This window comes from Lolium perenne, chromosome 2 (genome assembly GCF_019359855.2).
Source record: "Lolium perenne isolate Kyuss_39 chromosome 2, Kyuss_2.0, whole genome shotgun sequence".
Taxonomy (NCBI): domain Eukaryota; kingdom Viridiplantae; phylum Streptophyta; class Magnoliopsida; order Poales; family Poaceae; genus Lolium; species Lolium perenne.
In genome coordinates, this window is record NC_067245.2 from 287,755,936 (window position 1) to 287,780,136 (window position 24,201).

The window sequence follows — 24,201 nt, forward strand, 5'->3', positions numbered from 1 at the left end:
GCTGCTATTGATGACGATCTTTCAGATTGATGTACTAAGCATTGTAGTCTCTTATGTTATTGGAGTATAATGGTTTAGTTCGATAGTATTAGCACTATTGCTTTAGCGGGTTACTTTTCTATAACATATTAGTGTGCTATTGCTTTAGCTGAGCCATATTTTCTCAAATGTAGGCAACCAAACCTAGGGTTACGATTTCAATGGAATGCTTTGCATGCAAAAATACAAGAGGGATAAATCTCAATGGCCATGTCCCCAGCTGTAGTGATCGTGCACACAAATGCATGTTGTAGTGTACAAGTCGTTGGCATAGCACTCACGGAACACCGTTCCATGAACATTGCACCCAAAAGAGTGACAAAAAACATCGTGGGTCCAAAGTTGTCTGATTGTAGTATTTCATCTCAAAAGATCTTCGTAAATAAGATCTACGGAACCTCCCGATGAGCCCAAAAGGAAGGTATGATGATCACAGCAGCAAGTTTTCCCTCAGTAAGAAACCAAGATTTAATTGACCAGTAGGAGAAAGACGTGACTTCTGAAGGTGTTACTAGCTGATTATTGACAGGGTGCACTACCGGTGTCAGCAACAACGTGGAACCTTTACAAAACACAACCGAAATACTTTGCCCCAACTTACAGTGAGGTTGTCAATCTCACCGATTTTGCTGAACACAAAGGATTAGACTTATAGTGTAGAAAGATGTTGATTGTTTGCAGTGAAATTAAAGAGAACAATGCTTGCAGTAAGTAAACAGAACATGATGATTTTATCAGTGTAAAAGAAAGGACCGGGATCCACAGTTTACTAGAGGTGTCTCTCCATAAAGATCAATAACATGCTGGGTGAACAAATTACAGCTGGGCAATTGAAGAATAAATACCATACATGACAAGATGATTACTATGAGATTCGTTTTGGGTATTACAACATAATACATATACCGTAATCCAACTCTGTCTATGATTAATAATCCACCTTCCACTTATCATCCGAACCCCTTCCACTATTAAGTTGCAAGCAACAGATTATCGCATTAAGCAATGTGTGTAAAATAAACAATAGAATTACCCTTAGATAAAACATTATTATTTTCTCCCTAGTAGCAACAACACATCTACAATCTTAGAAGTTGTTGTCACTCTTCTAGAAACTAGAGGCATGAACCTACTATCGAGCATAAATACTCCCTCTTGGAGTCACAAGCATTTACTTGGCCAGAGCAACTACTAGCAACGGAGAGCATGCAAGATCAAAAATAACATATGACAAGTATATGTAATCGATCTCAACATATTATTCAATATTCATCGGATCCCAGCAAACACAACATGTAACATTACATAAAGATGATCTTGATCATGATAGGCAGCTCACAAGATCTAAACATGAGTCACAAATTGGAAAAGACAACCATCTAGCTACTGCTATGGACCCACGGTCCAGGGATGAACTACTCACACATCACTTCGGAGGCGGGTATGGCGATGTAGAGGCCTCCGGTGGTGATCTCCCCCTCCGGTAGGGTGCCGGGAAGAGCTTCAGAACCCTCCCGAGCTAGGGCCTGCGATGGCGGCCACGACGGAACTTTTCGTGGATGGAGGCTCCGGTGTTTAGGTTTTTCCCGAGTTCGTGAATAAATAGGCGGAATGGTGAGGTCGGTGGCCGCCTGGGGGGGCCACACCACCCCTTGGCGCGGGCCACACCCTGGCCGTGCCATGGGGTGTTCTGGCCGCCCTGTGGCGCCTCCTCGTCCCCCTCTCTAGACTCTGTCTTCGTTACGGTAAAATATTGACTTCGGATTCTGTTTCATCCAATTCCGAGAATATTTCGTGTACAACTTTTCTGAAATACAAAACAGCAGAAAATAGGGAACTGGCACTGTGGCATCTTGTTAATAGGTTAGTGCCGGAAAATGTATAAAAGTGCAACGAAGTGTAAGCAAATCATATATAAATTGGTGTAAAACAAGCATGGATCATCAAAAATTGTAGATACGTTTGCAACGTATCACCTCCTTGGCACAATGAACTTTCTACGTAAGTTCATGTTCAAACCAAGATCCATAATAAGCAAGTCGTCGACTAGTCCATGATGAGAGCTATCTCGAGTACTACGGGGATTATCCTTGCTAGTACAACAAGACTTCAACTGATCGGTTCTAGGGTTTGGGTATTGATCCCCTCCTATATTTTATCTTATTCTCCACTATATCTAAACTCAGTTGCTAACTACTACGCTCCGGATGATTGACGGCCGCTCCTTGTAGTGGTCCTCCTTGTCGTCCTATTAGGGTTTGGGCGGATGTTTGTCTCCTCTAGGGTCTATAAAGGGGTAAGAAGATAGATTGAGTATGGGCGTACTCAGCAAGCTCAACTATGAGGGTGTCTGATGCACTATCTACGACCGTGGATCAGGGGATCCTAGGCATGCAAGGTTTTTGAATACCGGTTTTCAGAAAAGGTAAGTTTTAGATTTTAAAACTATGCCCGTGTCAGCCTTCACAGGTTGTGAGAACTTTCATGGAGTTCCTTTCCCGCCACGATCGTAATTCTTTGCCCAAGAACATGGAGGACACATTTTCTACACTCTCTAGAGGTACGCTACTTTACTCACAAACATTTAGCCATGTTACACAACCGGGAAGTGCTTGCAACCATATTCCCGTTCAGACTTCCAAGGTTTGAGACCCGGTCTAAAGACTAGTAAACCACTGCCCTTCTTTGCGCCCCTGCATTCGACCGAATGTAACACGTTTTGGTCACGAGACCCACGCTCAATTACCCTCCGTTCTAAGATGCCATAGTTGTCATTCCACAAAACAGAAGGGTATGTTACAGGCTCCCACCCTGCTGAGTTCCCCCACGGAACCATCCCAACCAGATATGTGAGGAATGCGAAAGCAATAAGATCCAGTTGACTTACTCGTCCCACACCGGGATATGTGGTCAACGCTGTTTATATGGTGCTAGAATGAATGACTACATTTGTTAATTCAGCCTAATGGTGTTGTGAGCACAAAGGAACCTCCACCATAGACTATCACCCTCAACCATGGTTCCATTGCCCACCCAATAGATTACGCGGCAGGCATGCCAGTAATCCTCATTTCATATTTAGAAAATAGTTTTTTAATGTAGGTGATAAGGTAAGTAGTTTTGAAAGGTTTCCGTTAACGGAGTAAAATAAGTCAAGGATTTATGCAAGTGTTGAACTTGCCTCCTGATTGCCAAATTAGGCAACCAATGCACTTTAACATCGTCATAAGATTCAGATGAAAGATCCATTATGGACTAATGTTTGAAGATTGTCAATATGATGTGATGCATGCAAGAGTTCTAAAGCCTCGAACCCAAGTCCCATTGATTTCGTTCATAGATTTGACTTAAGTTTAGGGTTTGCTGACATCCTTAAGGATAGGGTTTAGGTTTACATTTACTTCACTCATTTAAATAAAACTCTGACAATTAGGGTTTCATTCAAAGCACATCACTGCAGTCATTAAACAATACAATGCATCATTATTCTTAAGTGTAAGAACTTTACTTTAGAATATTCCTCTATGTGGCTTACGCCTTTACGAAAATAGGTCATTTGAATTTCATTTATTTTAGCAAAAATAATAATTTTTTGAAGAACATTTTCTTAGAGGTTTAACTGGATTTTCATTTTAAAGCTTACTACTTATGGTGGCTTAATTTTTAGGTGTTAAATCAAGTGTATCAGATAGTGACTTGGGTATTAAGTTACAAACCCGTTCTTTTCTTCTACCAACAACTTATAGTGTGGTTTGGTATTTATTGGTCATGGGAATTAGTTCTTATAGTGTGGTTTGGTCTTTATTAAGTGTTTTTTCTTAGGGTTTAAGATTAGTACTTAATCATTAGGTAATTTATGAATAGTGTGATTACTTATTGAAGTGTAGTGTTGGTCTTACTCAAGTGTTAATTTTTTGTTAAATTTTATTTCCCAGAAGCTTTTATTTCTTATTAAGGAAATGCTGTTATTAGGGTTTTGAAATTTTATAAATGGTTGAGTGATTCAAAAAATTAAATAAACATCTCATTCTCATGATTTTTATTACTTAACAAATTAATAAACCACATTTTTTTAGAAATTCATCACTCAAAATACTATTTTTATGGAATTCCATTTAAAGGAAATAGAACACACACTGTTTATTAAACATTTGAATTTTTGTTTCAAAAATGCAAGATCCCATTTTATTTGGATAGATTATTCTTATGGGATAATTTTGGTTACTCGTATTAATTTTTTTGAGTTGTATTATTTTTTGATATTTTTTCAAAGTTTCGTTAGGGTTTTTGGGTTTTCTCATATCAGGATTTTTATGTTTTAAATACTTTTTACACTGAACCTAATCTAGCTAGGGTCACTGGCGTGCTGGGAATAGGTCAAGGCCACGCGGGACAATAGTGAGCTCTGTTTTTTGTATGGATTCGTAGCACAAAACAAAAAAATTCTAACTAGCGCAATCCGGTTTCCCATATCTATCTAGAAGTAATGTTGTAACAGAGATAGTTTCGGTGACGTGTCCTCGTAGACCGAAAGCGGTTTACGTTTCGCTAGAACATGGATGATGTATCCGTACTCGTCGCCAACCCCAGGGTCGAGTGAAGTCCTCCTGGTATGACGTCAAGTGCCACACGTATAACACCTCATAGTTTTTCTCACATATGGTGCTCAACAACGCTCCCGTCCCCATTCAAGAAGAGGTGCAGAAGTAGATCTTCTGGATTCAGATCCCAGCAACATTTCCACGTACTGGGTGGAGTGGACTTCCTCCGTGCGCAGCTCTTCGAGGAACCGTGTGCGGGAGAGAGAGAGAGAGAGAGAGAGAGAGAGAGAGATAGAGAGAGGGAGAGAGATAGATAGAGAGAGGGAGAGAGAGAGAGGAGGTGCCCGAGGGGGCTCTCCATTTTTTCAAGTCAATTGTGTGCCCTCCTCCCTCCATATGCACCACTATATATAGGGGGAAGGAGGGGTGGAGGCTCATATATAGGCAATGTGGGACTAAAAGGAGGGCATGGTTGGCCAGCTGGGCCAAGGGCGGGGGGGGGGGGGGGGGGGTGGCGGTGGTTGTCCGGATGGGCCAGAAAGGGCCCATGCCCCCACCTCCAAACCCCTAGCCCCCTATAAGCCCATGTGTGTGTCTGTGTGGGTGGGGGGGGGGTGGCCATCCACTTAATTGGCTTCCCTCCGGGAGGGGCCCATTAAGGTGGGCTACACCTTGTAATATTAAATAAATATATTATTAAATATCAATTCACTGAATTAATACATAATACATACTCCCTCCATTCCTAGATGTAAGCCGTATAGTTTTTCGTACGAAAATTAAAGAACACACATTTAGGAAAAATTACACCATGTTTAGGTAGAATGCATGTGTGGGAGAAGCCCCTGTGACATTTTATAGTAAGAAGAGACAACCAAGATCCATCATGTGGACACCAGCCTTGAATATGAGTTGGCTGGATATGAACTCGTACCAAAAGCCAACCGAACGACATGGTGTTGTGTGGTTAATTGGGTTTGTAAGCGCAATATTGTATTCCTCATGGTGTTGTGTGGCCACGATGCCAAAATTGATGGCGGAAAGTAAACATTTGTATTTAAAAAAAGGATCATATGTTGAGCAGAGTTAGGCAGAACATCGAATCGGTTTGACTATTAACTAGTAGATAGTTTGTATGATAATAATGACATATGTATGTGGACACGGAGTGTTGAAATATTCCATGATTTACATTAGTAGCATTTACGCAACAAACAGAAGTAGTTTGACTTTCAAAAATACCAAGAATAGCATTACATTTTTTTCTTCGAAATGGGGGATGTGCCCCAGCCTCTGCATCAAAAAGATACATACGACTGCTTCATTACCTGATCGTCGTCACTTGTCATCTCCATTTGTCAAGTTCAGCAACAGACATTGATATGGGAATAACACATGGTCGAAAGCACAATATAAAACTTTCACCTGACTTGAGTCTGCTTAGAGTTTTCTATGTTCTTTGTAGTTTCTCGTCTGCCTCATAGTGCAAGCTATCTTTTCATTGCCACCATACGGAGATCGACAATTTAGGAATTTTCACTCACACTCCTGCACACATGAATCATAGCAGCCATGGGATCTGAAGGTCTCACCTTTTTCATATCCTTTGTGTGTGTCAGCATGATTACACAAGGAATCGAGCAAGCAAGCTACACAATTATAATACTAGGAGCCAGCCTCCCCTTTTTCCAATGCGTACTTTGTGTTAGACAAAGTCACACACATTGGGATACCTTTGTCTTAGCTTTACTTTGCATCCTCATGGCTCTGACCGTCCTGTACTTATTATATTCTCCTCGTGCCGTATCAACGTCATGCTATCATAGTTTCTATTCAATTCTGGCTATCATTCAACATATACACAGGCCGTCCAAAGTTTTTCCGTTTTTTGTTTTTCCATACAGAGGTGGACGGATGGATGGATGGCAAATGGCAATTCCCAGCACCATGGCCTACTAAGATTCATATAAATGTCTGTAACATCACATGATGCAGCAATCAAAGAGCTCAAATGGCTTTGGTTTTTTTTGAATTGGAAGTACCTTTCAGCGTGTTGTTGGTGTAATAATTCGACACGGCACGGCACTACATGATGTGGATTACGGCCATCTTCTAGGCCTATTATTTAGGTTCTCCTATACGTTTAGCTTCCTCAGGACAATCATTATTCAGAGTGCTTGATAGGACATGGTCTCAGTCGCCCCCTCGGTCTTCCTATTAGTAGCTTTCTTCCTCAGAAAACGAAAGGATCGGAGTACAAGCAATGGTGTTTAGAATTGGTTTTCTTACAGACTTGCACTACTTGAGCAGTGATGATTCCAAACTCTACTGTTTTTGTTTCTTGACTTCTTGTACCTTATATGTATGAGTTTCTTCAGGCCATTTGTTCATAAAATAAAGATATTTAGACATGCGTACACTGATTTGAGGTTTCAGTTCTAGCAAAATTAGAATCATCTTGTGTACCAATAAAAATAACTCCCGCCAAACCTTTAAGCCAACCCATGTTAAGTCCGGCCTGAACAGAAACCAGACGGTAGTGCCAAACCATAATCTGGAACGTGATGCTGGATGTTCGTGTCAAATTGGCAGTTTGGCACTATTAAAAGGACATGTCGATAGATAGTGCTATGGTCGCCTCTTGCCAAGGGAACTAACGGCCCATAACGTGTCGCTTCTCTTGGGTTTGCTCGGTTTTCTGTTAAGTGTCAACTTCCGCCATGAAAGAAACCCTGCAAGTTGCTACCTGTCCTGTCATGATCCACTAAACTGAGCTTACAAAATACAGAACCCTTGAACACGATTTTTGTTGCTAACTGGTCTTCTTTATTCTGCCATATCACACAAGTATAACAATTAAACCTGTCGATTAAACAATATTGTTCAATATGAAAGACACATGAATGGCTGAAAACCGGACATAGATACGATTGAAAATTAAACCCCTCTTGCTCCGTCATTTATCCGACGAAAATTCAGCGCAATCGACATCTAACATGAACAAAACGTTCCGACTTTCAGAGGCTTATGACCCACTCTGCAGCCTGACGCTGCTGAAGTTCTCGCTCTTCTTCCGGATAGATGACTGGCAGGGGGATGCATGACTGATACCTGGTATTAGGCTTTAATGCCATACTAATCAACTACAATCATCAATACTTGATGATCAATTACTTACTAATTTGCCTTCTTATCTTGTTATAAACCTGGTGCCCCCAACGAGCCGAGCTGCTCCATTTCACGTCCGCTTCATATCGTCTCTATTGCGCAGCCGCAATCGACGAGGACCGGCCGGACCATGCTGAAGGCGGCCTCCAGCAGGTCGCTGGCTGTTTGTGCCTCTTGGGATCCTCCAACTCTGATGTCAGCATCTCGAACATCACCTGCACGTCCTTGTATCCACAGGTCTGCACATCCTCGTGAAGCTTCAGTATGCTGCCTCCACTGCCTGCACGCACGCACGAAAGGGTTGGTTTCAGATAAGGGTTTTGTCACTGTCGTGGATTCTCCCCCACACTTTGTTAGTGGGAGAGAAAGCAGCAACTATGCTGTCTTCTTCTACACCTTACAGTTTTGTGGAGAGATGAAAGATATGTGACATTTGTTGGCACTCATGCAAATGGAAAGACACTTCGGCTCGCTGTGTCATACTTCTCTTTTTTCTTACTATTTTAAGAATTCATTCTTTTTTCTTGATTCTTTGTTGCAAAAAGTTGATTTTATCCAGGAGAATTATAAATTAAATGAAGACATTACAGTGGACTGAAAAGGCGTAAACGAACACGAACAACAGAGGATCCTGATAAACTAAAAGTTGCTTTAAGTTCTTTTGAATGGTAAATTGGTAATAATAACTCCTCTTTCACCTTTCCTCATCTTATGTTGTTCATCAATCGGCACATCAACGGCAAACTAGCAACTCGCTTGGCTGGGCTCTTGGAAAATGGCTTTCCTTCCTGTTAATAGGTTGAGGTACAAGTTGGCAACTGGGATCATGGGCCTGGCACAAATGGCAAAGGCACTAAGGCCTGTGTACTACAGTTCTACCTATTATTAGGCTATAGGGCCGATAAACAGTAATGGGCTCCCACGAGAGATCTAAGTCTAACTGCCGAGTCAGGTGTGTCTTTTCATACTTTGGATCAAAAGGCCGTGTCCTTCCTTGCTCAAGAGCACAATGGCATAACAATATTTGTAGGCTACTGGCTACATAAACCCCTGAAGCTAAAGAAAACTCCCAGAAAGAGGAGTACAGAGATGAACTAGCATCGTTTTTTTTTTTGAAATAGATGCAAAAGCTTTGCCTCGTTTATTAATTAAGAAGAGAGTGCTCAGTTTTTAGGAGAAAACCGGGCGAAAACCTACAACAACACGACTAAGCCCACATACGCACATCCATCCCTAAGAGACCCGAAACAACAGGGCCACACCCGCTCTAGTCAACACCTAAGACCATGAAGTGACATGAACAAACATTCCAAACACGACCCACCAACACCGCGTCGACAAAGACAACCAATAACATTGGAGACACCACCCATCAAACCACTGCATATCTAGGGTAGGCAGCAGACAAGGTGGTGAGAAAATCACAAACCTCTCTGGCGACGACAGCTCCGGGCACTATTGCCAATAGTCGAGACTTAGCAACCCCAACACCAATAGGCACCACATGCCTCTCAGACTCAGGCCGGCAACGTCAACATCACAACTCTTCTCAAAGACAAGTGCCTGACTCGGCGGAGAAGCCACGTCCGAGATCACGTGCAAGTCTGACCGCACTTCGTCGACGGAAGGAGGCATCACCACACGACTCCAGGAGCTCAGGCATGATTAGAATGACCGGAGCCGTGACCGTCGAGCCCATCCTAGCGCGCGGAGAGAAACATCCATAAAGGCCCGCTTCGCTCGCGTCCACTTTGCCAACATCAGGCGGAACCAATGGATCGGCAGGCGTCCGGGATACCCAATGCAGCTTCCGTCCGCTCCAAAAAGCCCCCAAACACTAGCAACCAGCCGTGCAAGGAGTCAACAGCCTCGTGGAGAGGACGGATGGCCTCCTGGAGCAACTCAGCTTGCTTCTCTAAAATGGATTGCATATCCGCTGAGGACAAAGAGCCAACAGAAGCACGCCCAAGACCGACAATGAGGCACATTGGATGGGAACGATACCTCAACGTGAGCTCGACGAGGAGCATGCACTTGACGGGGCGACGACGCGACAGAGCCTGCCAATGAGCTCAGAGCGACTAGCATCGTATTCTCACCCAAGGGAAAAGGTGAAACAAATGGGTAAAGGGGACACTATACTTTCCTTGCACATTCGATATTCTACTGTGTGATAGCTACCTGCACTCCGTCATCCTTATCTAGAAACAAAACAATCCCCTCTCCCCTTTGCCTCGACCAAGAACATTTCTCCCAGGGTTCTCACCGCGAAGCTTCTTCACCTCCTTTAATTTTGCACTATGTTACGAAACTTTACCTCAAAGGCACATCAAGACATATGGCTTTTATTCCCAACCCCAAACCAGAAGGATCGAGCACCGCAGGTCTACTGACATGGTGACCTGACTTTATGTCGTTGCAACGGACGGCTGGGGACAAAAAGGGAAGGAGATAGCTCCACAAAGATACAAAAATTTGAAAAGGTTGTCACCAACTAGGACTGCTAGCTCCAACAGAAAAGGCAGTAAGCTATGGGCAATGCACTGGTTTGCAATCTTCAGTTGCGAGAATTCGGTTTAAATAACGTTCTGCCAAGAAATTGAATTACCAAAGATGTCCATCCCATAAGAAGTTGTACTGTATTTTGCATGGGGCAGGGCCAAATTTGATTTTTGAAGTATACTCATAGCTAGAGTCTACCGGTGCTTGGAGCCGTAAGATCTTGTAGACAAGCTGGTGGTTAATCTTTTTAATGGGCGTATCCATGGTGGACGACACTATCTCCTAATGATTGTGTTGTTGAGTGCCACATTTCCGAAGAATCATTGGCGGTGATAGACCACTCGATCGGCTTGCACCGTCAGAACGGCAAAAGCTCCGTTCAGACGGCAAGAGCAGAATTATTGGGAACACTTGCCACCGCAAGATCTGAAGATCAGACAGGAGAAGCTGCACGAAAGTAGTGCACGACAAGCACAAAAATCCACTTGACACACCGTACTGCCCTTTTCACTATTGATTTTGCTAAGGAACGATTATTTGTAACTCGTTGTACGGTACAATTAGATGGCCTCGTGGTACTTGGCTGGCAGCACAGTGCGAAGGTACTGGTATTTGCAATGACAAGATCTCACACACTGCTGCGCTGCTAATTCCTCGCAAGTTGCTGCCGACCGTGTACAGGTTTGTACCGACAGGGAGGTTGACTTCCTCCGATGAGCATTCAGTTTGGTGTTCGTGCAAGTTGGGAATTTTTTGGCCTTCATATTATTGCCCGTGGGGCAACACCTAACTAAAACCTCTGAAATCTCGTGGAAATTTTGGGCATGGGTGGCCAGGAGCCAAAGAGAAAGAGACCAGAAAAGGCTTTTCACATTGGTCCCACATGTCAATGTTAGAATATATCGTGGGAACTAGATGTTTGGAGGATGCTAGTGCGAGCTGACGAGGTTCAGAGGAGTTGTTTCTAGACTGATTGAACCTGCAAAGTCCAACCCAATCTACCTAGCAGCAGCATTTTTAGTGGAGAAGAATCACATTCCACAATGGATACGAGTCTTTGGCACAGGCCGACGAAATTGACGAGTGGTCAATGCCGTAAGGGCGAAGAACTGCTGACGGAACTTTGATTAAAGTAAGGTCCAGTTATTGAACTGTACAAAACGGCATGGAAAAACATTGGTTTTTAGTAGAGGCTGTTGACAAGTTGTGCAGATTGAGTTATCTACCAGCTAGCAGCTTCAAGAGCATAGGACTCTTACAGTAAGTTTATCTGAATTGTAGGAGAATAAAAAAGATGACAGTAAGCATGGCTAGTCTATGACTGTCCTGTTGAATAGTATGGAATTCTCTGTTTGCTCATCTAGGCGATTGCAGTTTAACCTGAATAATCGTCAGTCACGCGCATGTGAACTATCTAGACACTGAGTGAGTAAGTGAATTCCAGTAATGATCAATGAAACGCTTCTGACGCAGCCTCCCAACACAGCAACAGAGCAGACACTGAGATCTCACATCGTAAACAGAAGAACCGCATGCAGCGATCACGACCAAATTGTCGGAAAATTAAAAATATCACTGGCTATGTAATTGGTAAATAGAGTAGCCATACCCACCGATCAATGGGTGGTGAAGACATGCTCGATCATCCGTGCTCTGCTGCTGGGTAAAGGTGGCCGAGGGCGGCGGCGTACCTGTGTTGCGGGCGCGGACGACGCGGGTGGAGACGGCGGCCAGCACGCGGCGCGCCGGGAGGACGATCTTCTTCCGCCACCAGGCCATCACCGCGCGCACCACCGGCGCCGGTATCCTCGCCGCGGTGGCCAGCCTCGACGCCCACTCGGAGGCCTCCTCACTGCTGCTGATCCGAGCTGCGAGTTGATCTCAACTCGATCACCTTCCTGCTGCTGACACCGCGAGGCTGATGATGCTGTTTGGGCACTGTTTATAGGAGCAGCGTTGGTTGGCTTACACTACTAATTGGCCGCCGTCGGCGCTCTTGTGAAATTTCCTTCCTTTTGGATTCGTGTGCTCTGCCTTTTTATCTCGTGCCTTGCTGCTACTCGCACCCGGGGCCCCCGGCCCTTCCAAAGGATGGGGTTTTTAAGGGGAAATATATTCTTTTTTTTCCTTCTAAAAAAGATGATTTGAACCCTAAAATTCAGGCATATATAGATTTGAGCATTTCCTGAGATTATATGACCAGCCACCATTCCTATTTTCTGTTAGGTTTGAGTGATATGAGGTGGTTAAAGCACTACTCTCGGTGCTTCATACCAATTATCATAGGTTAAGATATTTCTATACACAAAATATTTCTAGATACATCCAAACCAGCGATAACTAATATGGAATGGAGGAGTAGCAATATAGCTTATAAAGTCACAATGTTGATCCATGGGCGGCGGTATGGAATGGAAACCAAGGGTTCTTAGCTGGCCACGACGGCGCCGAGGAGTAGCGCCTTGTTGCACATGGAAAAGTATGATCTCCTTGTCCAGCTCATCCTTGTCCGGTGCCTCTGCCATGGAAGCGTACACGCAAAGGTGCAATGCTGGGGCGCACGGCCTGCGCTAGTATGTGGAGCATGAGCGTTAGCACACACCCTACAAGATACGGGTGCCACGCGAGCATGATGAGCATCGCATGCGCCATCATCCATCGGGTTCAGCCACGCAACCTGATGTCAACAACCTGTCGCACCGACACACGAGATGCATGTCCAAGTGTAAAAGGACTCACCATTGTTATACAAATGCAGTAACATGAAATAAACCGAATGACCGATATGTGATGGCATGTTGAATTTTGTTTAAAATACTTTGTGAATTTTTATTTAAGTATTCCGCATGAATACCATAAAAGCTAATGTTATTTATGGTGCCCATGTTATAAAGATGCAAGAATAGGTAAAAGGATAGAGGAATGCTTCATGACGTGTTGAAAGCGGATTTGCATAATTTGTTTATTTATAATAGAGAAAATCTCCAATTTAGTCTATGAAGTTGCGCCGAATGTGCGCTTTGGTCACGAACTTGCAAATCGTGAATTTTGGGTCAAGAAGTTGCCCCGCCCTAGTGTTTTGGTCATTTTGTCACCTGTTAGTTTGCTGATGTGGCCAATTGTGTTTTTACAAATTGCCCCCCTAAAAAGTTAAACTGGGGACTAGAAAATCAGAAAAAATAAAATTTTGGGGGCCAATTTGCAAAAAAGCCAATTAGCCACGTCATCGAACTAACTGTCGTCGTTACAGAGTGACCAAAACACTCGCGCGGGGCAACTTCGTGACCAATTCACGATATGCAAGTTCGTGACCAAAACATCTTAGGCAACTTCATAGACTAAATTAGGGTTTTTTCTCTTTATGATATTTCGTACAAATTTAAATTCGAGTTCCCTAAAAAGAAGTCACAATGTCCATTCTCTATCAAAAGACTCATTGTCAGTATTATCTTGAGCACTAAGCCTCTTCTTAGCCGGATTGTGGCTTTAGACCTCCATAGCGCGACATTTTGGTTTTTGTCCTTTGCACTAATATAATCCTCTCGTTTTAAAAAGATAATCCTCTTTTTAACATGTGTACTAATAATACTTGGGCCTACCTGCCACTTTGGGATTGGTGCATTTTTGGATTTTTGTTGTTCTTGATAAGATGTGTGATGTTACTAGTTATATTACTCCCACTATGAGCAGTCTAATACTTGGGCGACCTGTCACCGTCACTATGCTGGGCATAGCACCACCGCAGCATTTTGAGCACACCATTTCCCGGCCCACGCAGGAGGCTTTTAACCTCCGCCTCCCATGGTGGCACGTGGGGGACTCCTATTCGCTAAAGTCAACTAAGGCGTACTACTCCTGGGAGCACGTACGTTTTGCTGTTCGACTTGTCTGGAGGGAACGTTGTTTCTGTTCGACTTGAATGTTCTCATTCAAGTGTCTGATATCTAACTCGAGTACTGTATTTCTTCCTCGTCATCTTCATTGTTGCTTGTGTCAAATGAGGATGCGGCTGCATAATCTGAAAAATTGGTTTTGCGTACAGAGCCCACCGATGCCTGGCTCAGTTCTTCTGGTCACAGAGCAAACCAAATGCAGAGACATAAATCTGAGGATGGAGATCGGCCGACGTAGGCATGCGAAACGGGGCTGAAGACACCCAACCGGTCACGCTTGTGCAACCAAACGGGTGCGTCGGCGGATGGTCGGGACACGTGAAGAGGAACGCCTGCCGAGCCGCGGAGACAAGGAATGGACATGGACCCGAGCGCGCGCGACCTGCGTCGTCTCTTGCGAATACGATATCCACACGAGGGCGGAATTGATCGGTGACGCCGACCTAACACACCCCTGGTCGTATATATGCCAATGGATAATGATCACCGTCCGTTCCGTTGCATCATCATGGTTAGGTAAAGTTTGACGCTCAAAGCGAGTTCAGGTTCACTTAACAGCTAATTGTTGATCTGGTATCAGATTTTGGTTCCCGCGGTTCTAAATGTTGAATAATTAGGCACAAACTCACATGGGCTACCATGTACGTAGTCTTTGAGATTTATAGAAAAATCTAAAATCTAATATAGATTAGTACATATGGACACTATCTATATTTCAACACTAATTTTGTGTCCGGAGTTACGCACGTATATTTGTGTCCACGCCTCCCCCTCTCCCTAAAAAAGGCACTCTCTCAGTTCCATAGTCGTTATCGTGATTTTAGTTTAGAACTAAAACCATGATAAAAATTATGAAACGAAGGAAGTAACGTCTAGGGAGACATCAAAATAGTTTAAGTGATCAGATATCATACTAATTTTTATCTCTATGTCTATCAGGGAAAGGTGAAAGCGGGTCACCCTAGAACGGGTCTTTTACGGAGTGGCCTATCATTTCTCATCGACAAATGACTTGAAAACATTTTCATGTTCAGTTGAACTCGTACATCTTTAATGGTACACACATTATCTTTTAAAAAGATCCATGGCCTCAAGGTTGCATGCTCATGTTTTGATATCTGTTATAGTTGTTCAAGAGTTGCATTAAGAGAAACCTGACACTTAAAAAGGTTCTCACAATCATGGATGTATATGCATGCCATCTTAAGTGTGACGCTTCACATGATGACCTTCTTAAGCTGATCCCTCTTTCGCAGATGGTTTGCAATTATCACCTTCACCTTGATCCTAAAATGGGCATATGAAAATATATTTTCAATTCGGCGGTCTATATCTTAGCTTCCATGTTTCAACTCGGAAGTGGGTTTCATGTGCTAAGTAATCTTGAGCAAGTACGTAGATGGCGACACAAATACCTAGTTTAAGTCGTCGGCTTTCCTAACTTGCGTATATCATAATCATTGCTTATTTGGTGTTCCTTTCGACGGGTTTGCTGTTCAGCGGTTGGGATTAATGTTCAGCTACGGTGTTCTTGTTCCCATGGATTACATTCTGATGCAAAATAAAGGCAACTGTTTTCAAAAAAAAAAAAAGCAACTCTTGTAGAATTTTGCAAAACAAAAACTTAGCATTGTGTCAGAGAAATAAATTATTTTTCTCTTCGCTTTGTTGTAAGTTGTAACCACCTAACTTTGTGCGCATGCGTTTTCCATGGAAAGGCGTAGCGTGGGCTAAAGGAATGAAGATTGTCGTGGTATCGTCACGGCATATGCCATAGGGTGGCTAATCGAAGTGGTTCCTGAGGGATCTCACGGCGGTATCCGGATGCGGGTATGGGCACGAGCGACACGGCGACGTACCCAGGTTCGAGGCCCTCCGATGGAGGTAAAACCTCTACTCCTGCTATGAGTGTATATGATGATCACACAGTACAATGGTGCTCCTAGAGCTGTGTCCGGCTGCTCCTGAGAGGCTAAGGAAGACTATGGTCTCTCTCACAGGGCAGCTCTGTAGGTGGGTGAAAGCAATAAATGATCGACCCCCTGCACGAGAGGGGGTAGTGCGGCTTATATAGGCACCGGCACTTTACATATAAGACCCTATAGTTCTTCGGCCGGTGGGCAGCTCCGGCTTCCGCTCCTTCCCGAGGCGGTGACGTCGGGAGTGGTTGAGGCATCGTGGCCTGTCCCATCCGGCTGCCACGGTCGGCGGTATGGAGGAGGTGTCCCTGTCGCCGTCGGCCACCGTAGCCGCACGGATCGTCGTAAGCCCCGACGGCTGTCCGGCGCGTGGCACTATTGCTCCACAAAGGTCTCCCGCGCTTTACGGAAGATGGAGTCAGCGTGGACTTTGGGAACCCGGATCACCTACCCGGTTCCTTCCAAGTGCAAGACTCGCCAGCCTCGAGTCGGTCCGAGGTACAAACCCCGCCGGATATGGCTTGTAGAAGCCGGCCCAACTACGACATTGGTGGCCGTAGCCGGGCCGACTAGGACCTAGAGCCAGCCGGCTTCCGGACCAGCCGACCACGGCGCCGGCCGGCTGCTCCTCGGCCCGGCCTTTGCCGCGAGCCGGCCGGTGACCAGCCGGGCTGCTCCGCGTCCATTGCCCTATCCGGGTCTTCCCCGACATTAGCCCCGAAGGCGGCAAGGTCCTGCGTTTAGAAGGACCTAGGCAGGTTTTCCTGGCTTCTCGAATATATTAGACGGCACTTGGAGGGGCCGACTGAGAATTTCCATTCAGCCGGCTGCGCCCTCATCCGGCTCGTTCCTGCCGGCTGCCTCTAGCCGGCCGCTTTTTATACTTGTGCAGTTTTTGCTTTCTCGTAAGATCTGATGGCGCCTCCGCCTTGCTGATGAATTTTGGCTTGAGTGAAACTTCTTGTCCGGCTCCGGCTCGCTGCGCGCCGGAGTCTCCGCCGCCTCGGGTTCTGCGCCCGACTTGACCGGCCTGACGCCAGGGCTCTGCCGCCGGTTCGTCTGGTCGCATCAATGTCCCTCCGGATCCGGTGCGGTAGTGGGCGACGTGGTGTGGCCGTTTCTGGTAACGGTAGCGGTCGTGGGAGGAGTTATGGCGCAGTAAATCCGGAGACGTGGCCCACGTCGGCCACTTGGAGGCCAACCGCCGCGGTCGGCTATAAATGCCGCGGGGGCGGTATCGAGGCGGCACTTGCCATTCTCTTCCTCCTCGCGCTCCTGCCTTGCTCCCTCGCTTCACTCAAGCTCTTCGCTGCTCCGACGCCGTTCTTCTTCCGTTCCTCTGGCGAACCTCAGCGAGCGGTTGCCCCGACGATCCTCCGCCGAGCTGCCGCCGCAAGCCCGCCAATCCGGCGCCACGGGGCCACGCGCATCGACGGCGCGCTCTTCTCCACCGCGATCTCCTCCGGCGAGGAGCGGCTCTTCTTCGCCCTTCCGCCTCTCTTGGACCTCCTCTTCTTCTTCGTCCTCGATGGCTCAGCCGAGCGGCTCCTGGAAGGGTTCCTATATGCAGGACGACGACATTGCCCGGCTCGTGCGCCTCCGCCGCATCCCGGCGGGGGTGATTACCAGGGCGCCGGGCGCGGAGGAGGAGCCTCGGCCGGAGCCCGGCGAACGCGTGGTCTTCGGCGCGCATCTCGACCGCGGATTGGGTCTGCCGGCTTCCAACTTCTTCCGCCGGTTCCTCGATCACTTCGGCCTGCAGCCGCACCACCTGCCGGCCAACGCCATGATCCTCCTCAGCTGCTACGTGGCCTTCATGGAAGGCTACGCCGGCTTGTGGCCGGACGTGGAGTTTTGGAGCCGGCTCTTCTACATCAAGGCGCAGACGACCGAAGGCCGCCTGAGGACCTGCGGCGCCGCCTCCATCTATCCCCGTACGGGTACGTCCTTCCCGCGGATTCCGACTGTCGATTCTGTGAAGAATTGGCAGATGTCTTTCTTTTATGTGCGGAACGAAAGCCCGGCCTTCGACCGGCTCAACCTGCCGGAATTCAACCCGGCTCCGCCGCCGGCCGGATCAGCGGGGCTTCAACGCCAAGTCCTCGGACCCGGACGCGGAGGTGAACCTCCCGTGGGACTTCCGGGCAGTGCGTCTCGGAGGGCCGGCCGAGTGCCGAGGACCTCCTCTGCACCTACATCTCGCGCCGGGTCATACCGCTCCGGTGGCGCGTCCACAAGATCGGCCACATGTCCGGCCTGCTCGACCCGACACGGACGTCGAAGTTGGAGCTCTCCAAGGCCCGGGTGGCTCACCGGGTGAACAACATCACCAAGGCCAACATGCCGGACAATCGGGACAGGGGCTGGCGCCTTACGATCGGGAGCAGCCGCCTGAACTGGTAAGTTTGTTGTTTTTCCGTCTTCCGACTTGCGGCAGCGTGGCCGACTCGATATTTATCTTGTCTTGTTTTCAGCTTTTCGTCCGCCAAGGCATCGAGGATGGCGACTTGGCGACGAAGGTCTGGACGCCGGATCTCGTTGACCCGGCTGACTTAGCCGGCGACCAAGGCTGGCGACGACGATCCGCTGGTGGCGCAGGATCGGGCGGCCGTGGGGGAGCATAACCCGCCGCCTTCGCCTCGAGCATGAGCAGGAGCAGGAGCAGCTGCAGCGGAGCCGGCCCAATCCGGCACGGGGGCCATCCCGGTGGTGCCTGCGCGCGCGGCGCCGCCTACTAGCACGGCGACTTCTGCGCCGAAGGGGAGGAAGCGGGCCGGCGTCGGGTCCACGGCCGCTTCGGAGGCGAGGGCCAAGAAACAGCGCCGGCCGGCGCCCAAGAAGGTCCGGAGAAAGCCGGGTGAGTTCTTTTTCCTCTGTTGTTTGATTCCTTTTCTTTCCTTCCTCTCGTACTTATCTTTTCTTGCTTGTTCGACTAGGGCCGCGATTAAGTTTACCCGGGGAGGCGGCTCTCGGCAGCTCCTCCCGTCACGTCGCCGCTTCAGCGGCAAAGGAGAGGAGCCAACCCCGCAACCTTCAGCACGCGCGCGCACGCCGCCGGTTGCTAACGTGCCGCTGCGGCCACGCCACTGCGGGGCGTCTTCTTCGCGGCGCCCGGTGGCGGAGACCAGGGTCGATCGGCGCGCCGGCCGACCTTAGACGACATGTTTCCGCGTCGCGCCCCGTTTGTGGAGCGGGCAGCCGGAGCTGGCAGGGCATGCCGTCTGCGCGGCAGAGCCGGAGCCGGAGCTGGTGGGGCTGCTGCGCCGCCCGACCGGAGTCGGCGGGCCCGCGCCCAACGTCGTGGTGCCGGGAGAGTTCTCCGAAGGAGCGCCTCGAGCGCCGGATGCGACGGCTCCCACCGGGCCGGCCGCCGACCGGGCCGCCTCCGGCCGGAGCCGACGAGGAGGGAGCCGACCGGGAAGGAGCCGGCGAGGGAGCCAGCGCGCTCAAAGGACGCCGACTCCGGGCTCGCGAGGACGAGGGGCCCGCCGGGCCCAACTGAGGGCCTTCACGTGGCCAAGGGGGCCCGGCTGCTGCATGTGCCGTCTGCCTCTGACTCCAGCCTTGGCTCGGCTGGCACCATGGAGGCTGCGTGGCATTCGGCGGATTCTTGCGAGGTGTTCAACCGGGAGGGGCAGCCTGGTACGGCGCCCATGAAGATGGTCTTCTCCGGCTACCGGGCCGCCCTTAAGAACAAGGCCGCCGAGGCCCTTGCCCAGCTAGCAACGCTGGAGGATGCTGACAAGGTAGGTGTCTTCTTGTTTTCTTTTGCAATTTTGTTATTATCCTGGTAGCCCTCCGAGGCATGGTCCGGCTGCTTGGAGCCGGTCCGGGTTTCGTCTAAGCAACTGATTCTTTCAGACGGTTACGGAGCGACGCACCGTCTTGTACAACAAGGTGGTGACTAGCTACCACAAGGCCAAGATCGAGCGGGCCGCCTTGGCTCGTGAGCTGGAGGTCGTCAAGGGTGAGGCTCTCTTCTTTGCCTTTACTCTTTTTTACGCTTCTGTGTAGAGCTTGATCCTTGGCGCGTCATGCTCGATATCAGTCGGCAAGACGGCTTCGGCCCCGTATACGAGGAAAAATGGTGTGAAGCCGACTGAGCGGTTTGTCGTTGTGCGCAGGCTCCACATCACATTGGGCAGTTCTTCAATCCAGCAGCCAGCTGCTCGCTCGAGCGGCTCCACCAGCCGGGGCCGGATGCCGGCTAGGACTAAGCCGTTAGCCTTTTCCACTTGTCCGTTGGACTCTGGGTGTGCCACAGAAGATAGGGCCATCCGGATCCCCATTTCCCCGCAATAGCGAGAGAAGATGCCTTGGGAGAAGTTGGTGCCGTTGTCGGTGATGATGGTGTGGGGGTAGCCGAATCTCACAATGATTTCCTTGAGGAATGTGACGGCTGTGGACCCGTCCAGTTTCTTGATTGGCTTGGCTTCGATCCACTTGGTGAATTTGTCAATCATCACCAAGAGGTGTGTCATGCCGCCTCGCGCTGTTCTGAATGGGCCTACCATATCCAAGCCCCATACGGCAAATGGCCATGTGATGGGGATGGTTTTCAAGGCGGAAGCCAGCTGGTGTCTTTGCTTTGCGAAGCGCTGACAGCCGTTGCACTTCTTCACCAAATCTTCTGCGTCTCTGAGCGCAGTCGGCCAGTAAAAACCGTGCCGGAAGGCTTTGGCCACTATGGCTCTGGATGAGGCGTGATGTCCGCACTCTCCTTGATGGATTTCCCGTAGGAGTTCAATCCCTTCAGCCGGCTCAACGCACCGCTGAAACACCCCACTTACGCTGCGTTTGTACAGCTGGTGGTTGATGATGGTATAGGCCTTGGCCCTTCTCTCAATCTGCCTGGCCTGGACTCTATCATCAGGCAGCACACCGTCGGTGAGGTAGGAGAGGAATTCTTGTGCCCATGAAGGTACGCATCTTATCTCGAATACGCTGACCAACAGGGCCTCCTGCGTGGGAGCTTCCGGATTCGACTGCATGGTCGCCGGGTTCGGCTTACTAGCCGGCGGGTTCGGCTTGCTAGCCCCCGAGTTTGGCGATGAAGCCCCCGGGTTGGACTGAGAAGTCCCCGGGTTCGGCATGCTAGCCGGCGGGTTTGGCTTGTTAGCCCCCGACTTGGGCGATGAAGCCCCGGGTTCGGCTGAGCAGCCCCCGGGTCAGCCGGCACGAATATTGAATCCGAGTCCGGTGACGGTATGATGGACGGCTTCTTGAGAACCGCCAAGGCGACACCCGGCGGAATGGCTTGCCGGGTTGAGCCAATCTTGGATAAGGCGTCAGCCGCTTCGTTATTTGCTCGTGGCACATGGTGGAATTCGCAGCCGTCGAAGAAGCCGGATAGCTGCTGGACATGGAAGCGGTACGAGGCCATGTTGGCGTCCTTCGCGTCCCAGTCGCCAGATGCTTGCTGTATGACCAAGTCGGAGTCGCCGAAGCAGAGTATGCGACGCACGCCAATCTCCTTGGCCAGCTTCAGCCCATGAATGAGCGCTTCGTACTCCGCCACATTGTTGGAGGCGGCGAAGTGGATCTGCAGGACGTAGTCCAGCCGGTCCCCCTTGGGAGAAGTGATGACGATGCCGGCTCCCAAGCCGTTGCGCATCTTCGAGCCGTCGAAGTGCATCTTCCAATGTGTGGAATCCGGCACAGGCGGCAGGTGCGCATCTCAGCCTGGGCCGACGAAGAAGTCCGCGAGGATCTGCGACTTGATGGCTGTGCGTGGCTCGTAGAGGATGGTGTGGGCGGCTAGCTCTGTGGCCCACTTGGCAACCCGGCCGTTGGCATCCTTGCTGCCTATGATTTCCGCCAAGGGTGCTGTGGCAACCACCCCGATGGGGTGCTCTTGGAAGTAGTGCTTGAGCTTCTTGGCCGCCATGTAGACGCCGTAGGTGACCTTCTCGGTAGTGGGGGTAATTTTGCTTCGATCGGGAGAGCACTTCGCTAAGGTAATAGACCGGGCGCTGAACCAGTGCTCCTCGTTGCCGGCTTCTCTGCGCTCCACCACCAGGACAACGCTAACCACTCGATTGGTGGCTGCGATGTACAACAACATCGGCTCCATTGAACCCGGCGTTGCAAGGATTGGCGCGGTTGAGAGCACGCGCTTCAAGTCACGGAAGGCCTCGTCCGCCTGCGGTGACCAGACGAATTTGTCCGCCTTCTTCATCAGTTGATACAGGGGCGTGCCTTCTCCCAGCCCGGCCGACGAAGCGGCTCAAGGAGGCCAGGCAGCCGGCAAACTTCGGACGTCCTTGAGGCACTGCGGCAGTTCCATCTTCTCTAGGGCACTGATCTTGTCCGGGTTGGCTTTGATCCCTCGCTGAGAGACGAGGTAGCCAAGGAGCTGGCCAGACGGCACGCCGAATGTGCACTTGGCCGGGTTGAGCTTCATCCGGAATCTTCTCAGATTGGTGAAGGTTTCTCTCAGGTCATCAAGGAGGGTAGTCGTCTCCTTGGTCTTTACAACGACATCATCCACATATGCGTGAACGTTTCTGCCGATTTGATCCTGCAAGCATTTTTGCATGCACCTTTGGTAGGTGGCGCCTGCATTTTTCAAGCCGAACGGCATAGTCGTGTAGCAATAAGCCCCGTACGGGGTAATGAACGAAGTCTTTATTTGATCAGCCGGATTCAAAGGAATCTGGTGGTAGCCTGAATAGGCGTCTAGGAAAGACAACAGTTCACAGCCGGCAGTCGAGTCTATGACTTGATCTATGCGCGGCAGGGGGAAGGGATCCTTTGGGCACGCCTTGTTCAGGCTGGTGTAGTCGATACACATGCGCCAGGAGCCGTTCTTCTTCAAAACCAGGACCGGGTTCGCCAACCAGTCCGGGTGCAGCACTTCCATGATGAAGCCGGCAGCTAGGAGCCGGGCGATTTCTTCACCGATGGCCTTCCTTCGTTCTTCGGCGAAGCGCCTGAGAGGCTGCTTCACCGGCTTGGCTTCAGGCCGGACGTGGAGGTGGTGCTCAGCCAACTCCCTCGGCACACCCGGCATGTCTCTTGGAGTCCACGCGAAGATGTCCCGATTCTCACGGAGGAATGTCGTGGTATCGTCACGGCATATGCCATAGGGTGGCTAATCGAAGTGGTTCCTGAGAGATCTCACGGCGGTATCCGGATGCGGGTATGGGCACGAGCGACACGGCGACGTACCCAGGTTCGAGGCCCTCCGATGGAGGTAAAACCTCTACTCCTGCTATGAGTGTATACGATGATCACACAGTACAATGGTGCTCCTAGAGCTGTGTCCGGCTGCTCCTGAGAGGCTAAGGAAGACTATGGTCTCTCTCACAGGGCAGCTCTGTAGGTGGGTGAAAGTAATAAATGATCGATCCCCCGCACGAGAGGGGGTAGTGCGGCTTATATAGGCACCGGCACTTTACATATAAGACCCTATAGTTTTACTGGCCGGCTGGGCCGGCTCCGGCTTCCGCTCCTTCCCGAGGCGGTGACGTCAGGAGTGGTTGAGGCATCGTGGCCTGTCCCATCCGGCTGCCACGGTCAGCGGTATGGAGGAGGTGTCCCTGTCGCCGTCAGCCACTGTAGCCTGTACGGATCGTCGTAAGCCCTGACGGCCTGTCCGGCGCGAGGCACTATTGCTCCACAGTGCCCCGCGTTTCACGGAAGATGGAGTCAGCGTGGACTTTGGGAACCCGGATCACCTACCCGGTTCCTTCCAGTGCAAGACTCGCCAGCCTCGAGTCGGTCTGAGGTACAAACCCCAGTCGGATATGGCTTGTAGAAGCCGGCCCAACTACAGCATTGGTGGCCGTAGCCAGGCCGACTAAGACCTAGAGCCAGCCGGCTTCCAGACCAGCCGGCCACGGCGCCAGCCGGCTGCTCCTCAGCCGGCCTTTGCCGCGAGCCGGCCAGTGGCCAGCCGGCTGCTCCGCGTCCATTGCCCTATCCGGGGTCTTCCCCCCGACATTAGCCCCCGAAGCTGGCAAGGTCCTGCGTTTAGAAGGACCTAGGCAGGTTTTCCTGGCTTCTCGAATATACTAGACGGCACTTGGAGGGGCCGACTGAGGATTTTCGTTCAGCCGGCTGCGCCCTCATCCGGCTCGTTCCCGCCGGCTGCTTCTAGCCGGCTGCTTTTTATACTTGTGCAATTTTTGCGTTCTC

The 24,201-nt window shown here is 49.6% G+C and overlaps 1 protein-coding gene across 1 annotated transcript; it reads right to left on the reverse strand.

The window, feature by feature from the left end:
- Positions 1–7,510: 7,510 nt before the first annotated feature.
- Positions 7,511–12,267, reverse strand: LOC127321526 (uncharacterized). The gene is made up of 2 exons (XM_051350549.1): positions 11,942–12,267; positions 7,511–8,028 (listed from the first exon to the last, which is right to left on the reverse strand). Exons 1-2 carry the CDS (start codon positions 12,027–12,029, stop codon positions 7,841–7,843), a joined length of 276 nt encoding a protein of 91 aa, XP_051206509.1. The 5' UTR covers positions 12,030–12,267; the 3' UTR covers positions 7,511–7,840.
- Between the last annotated feature and the right edge of the window lie 11,934 nt (positions 12,268–24,201).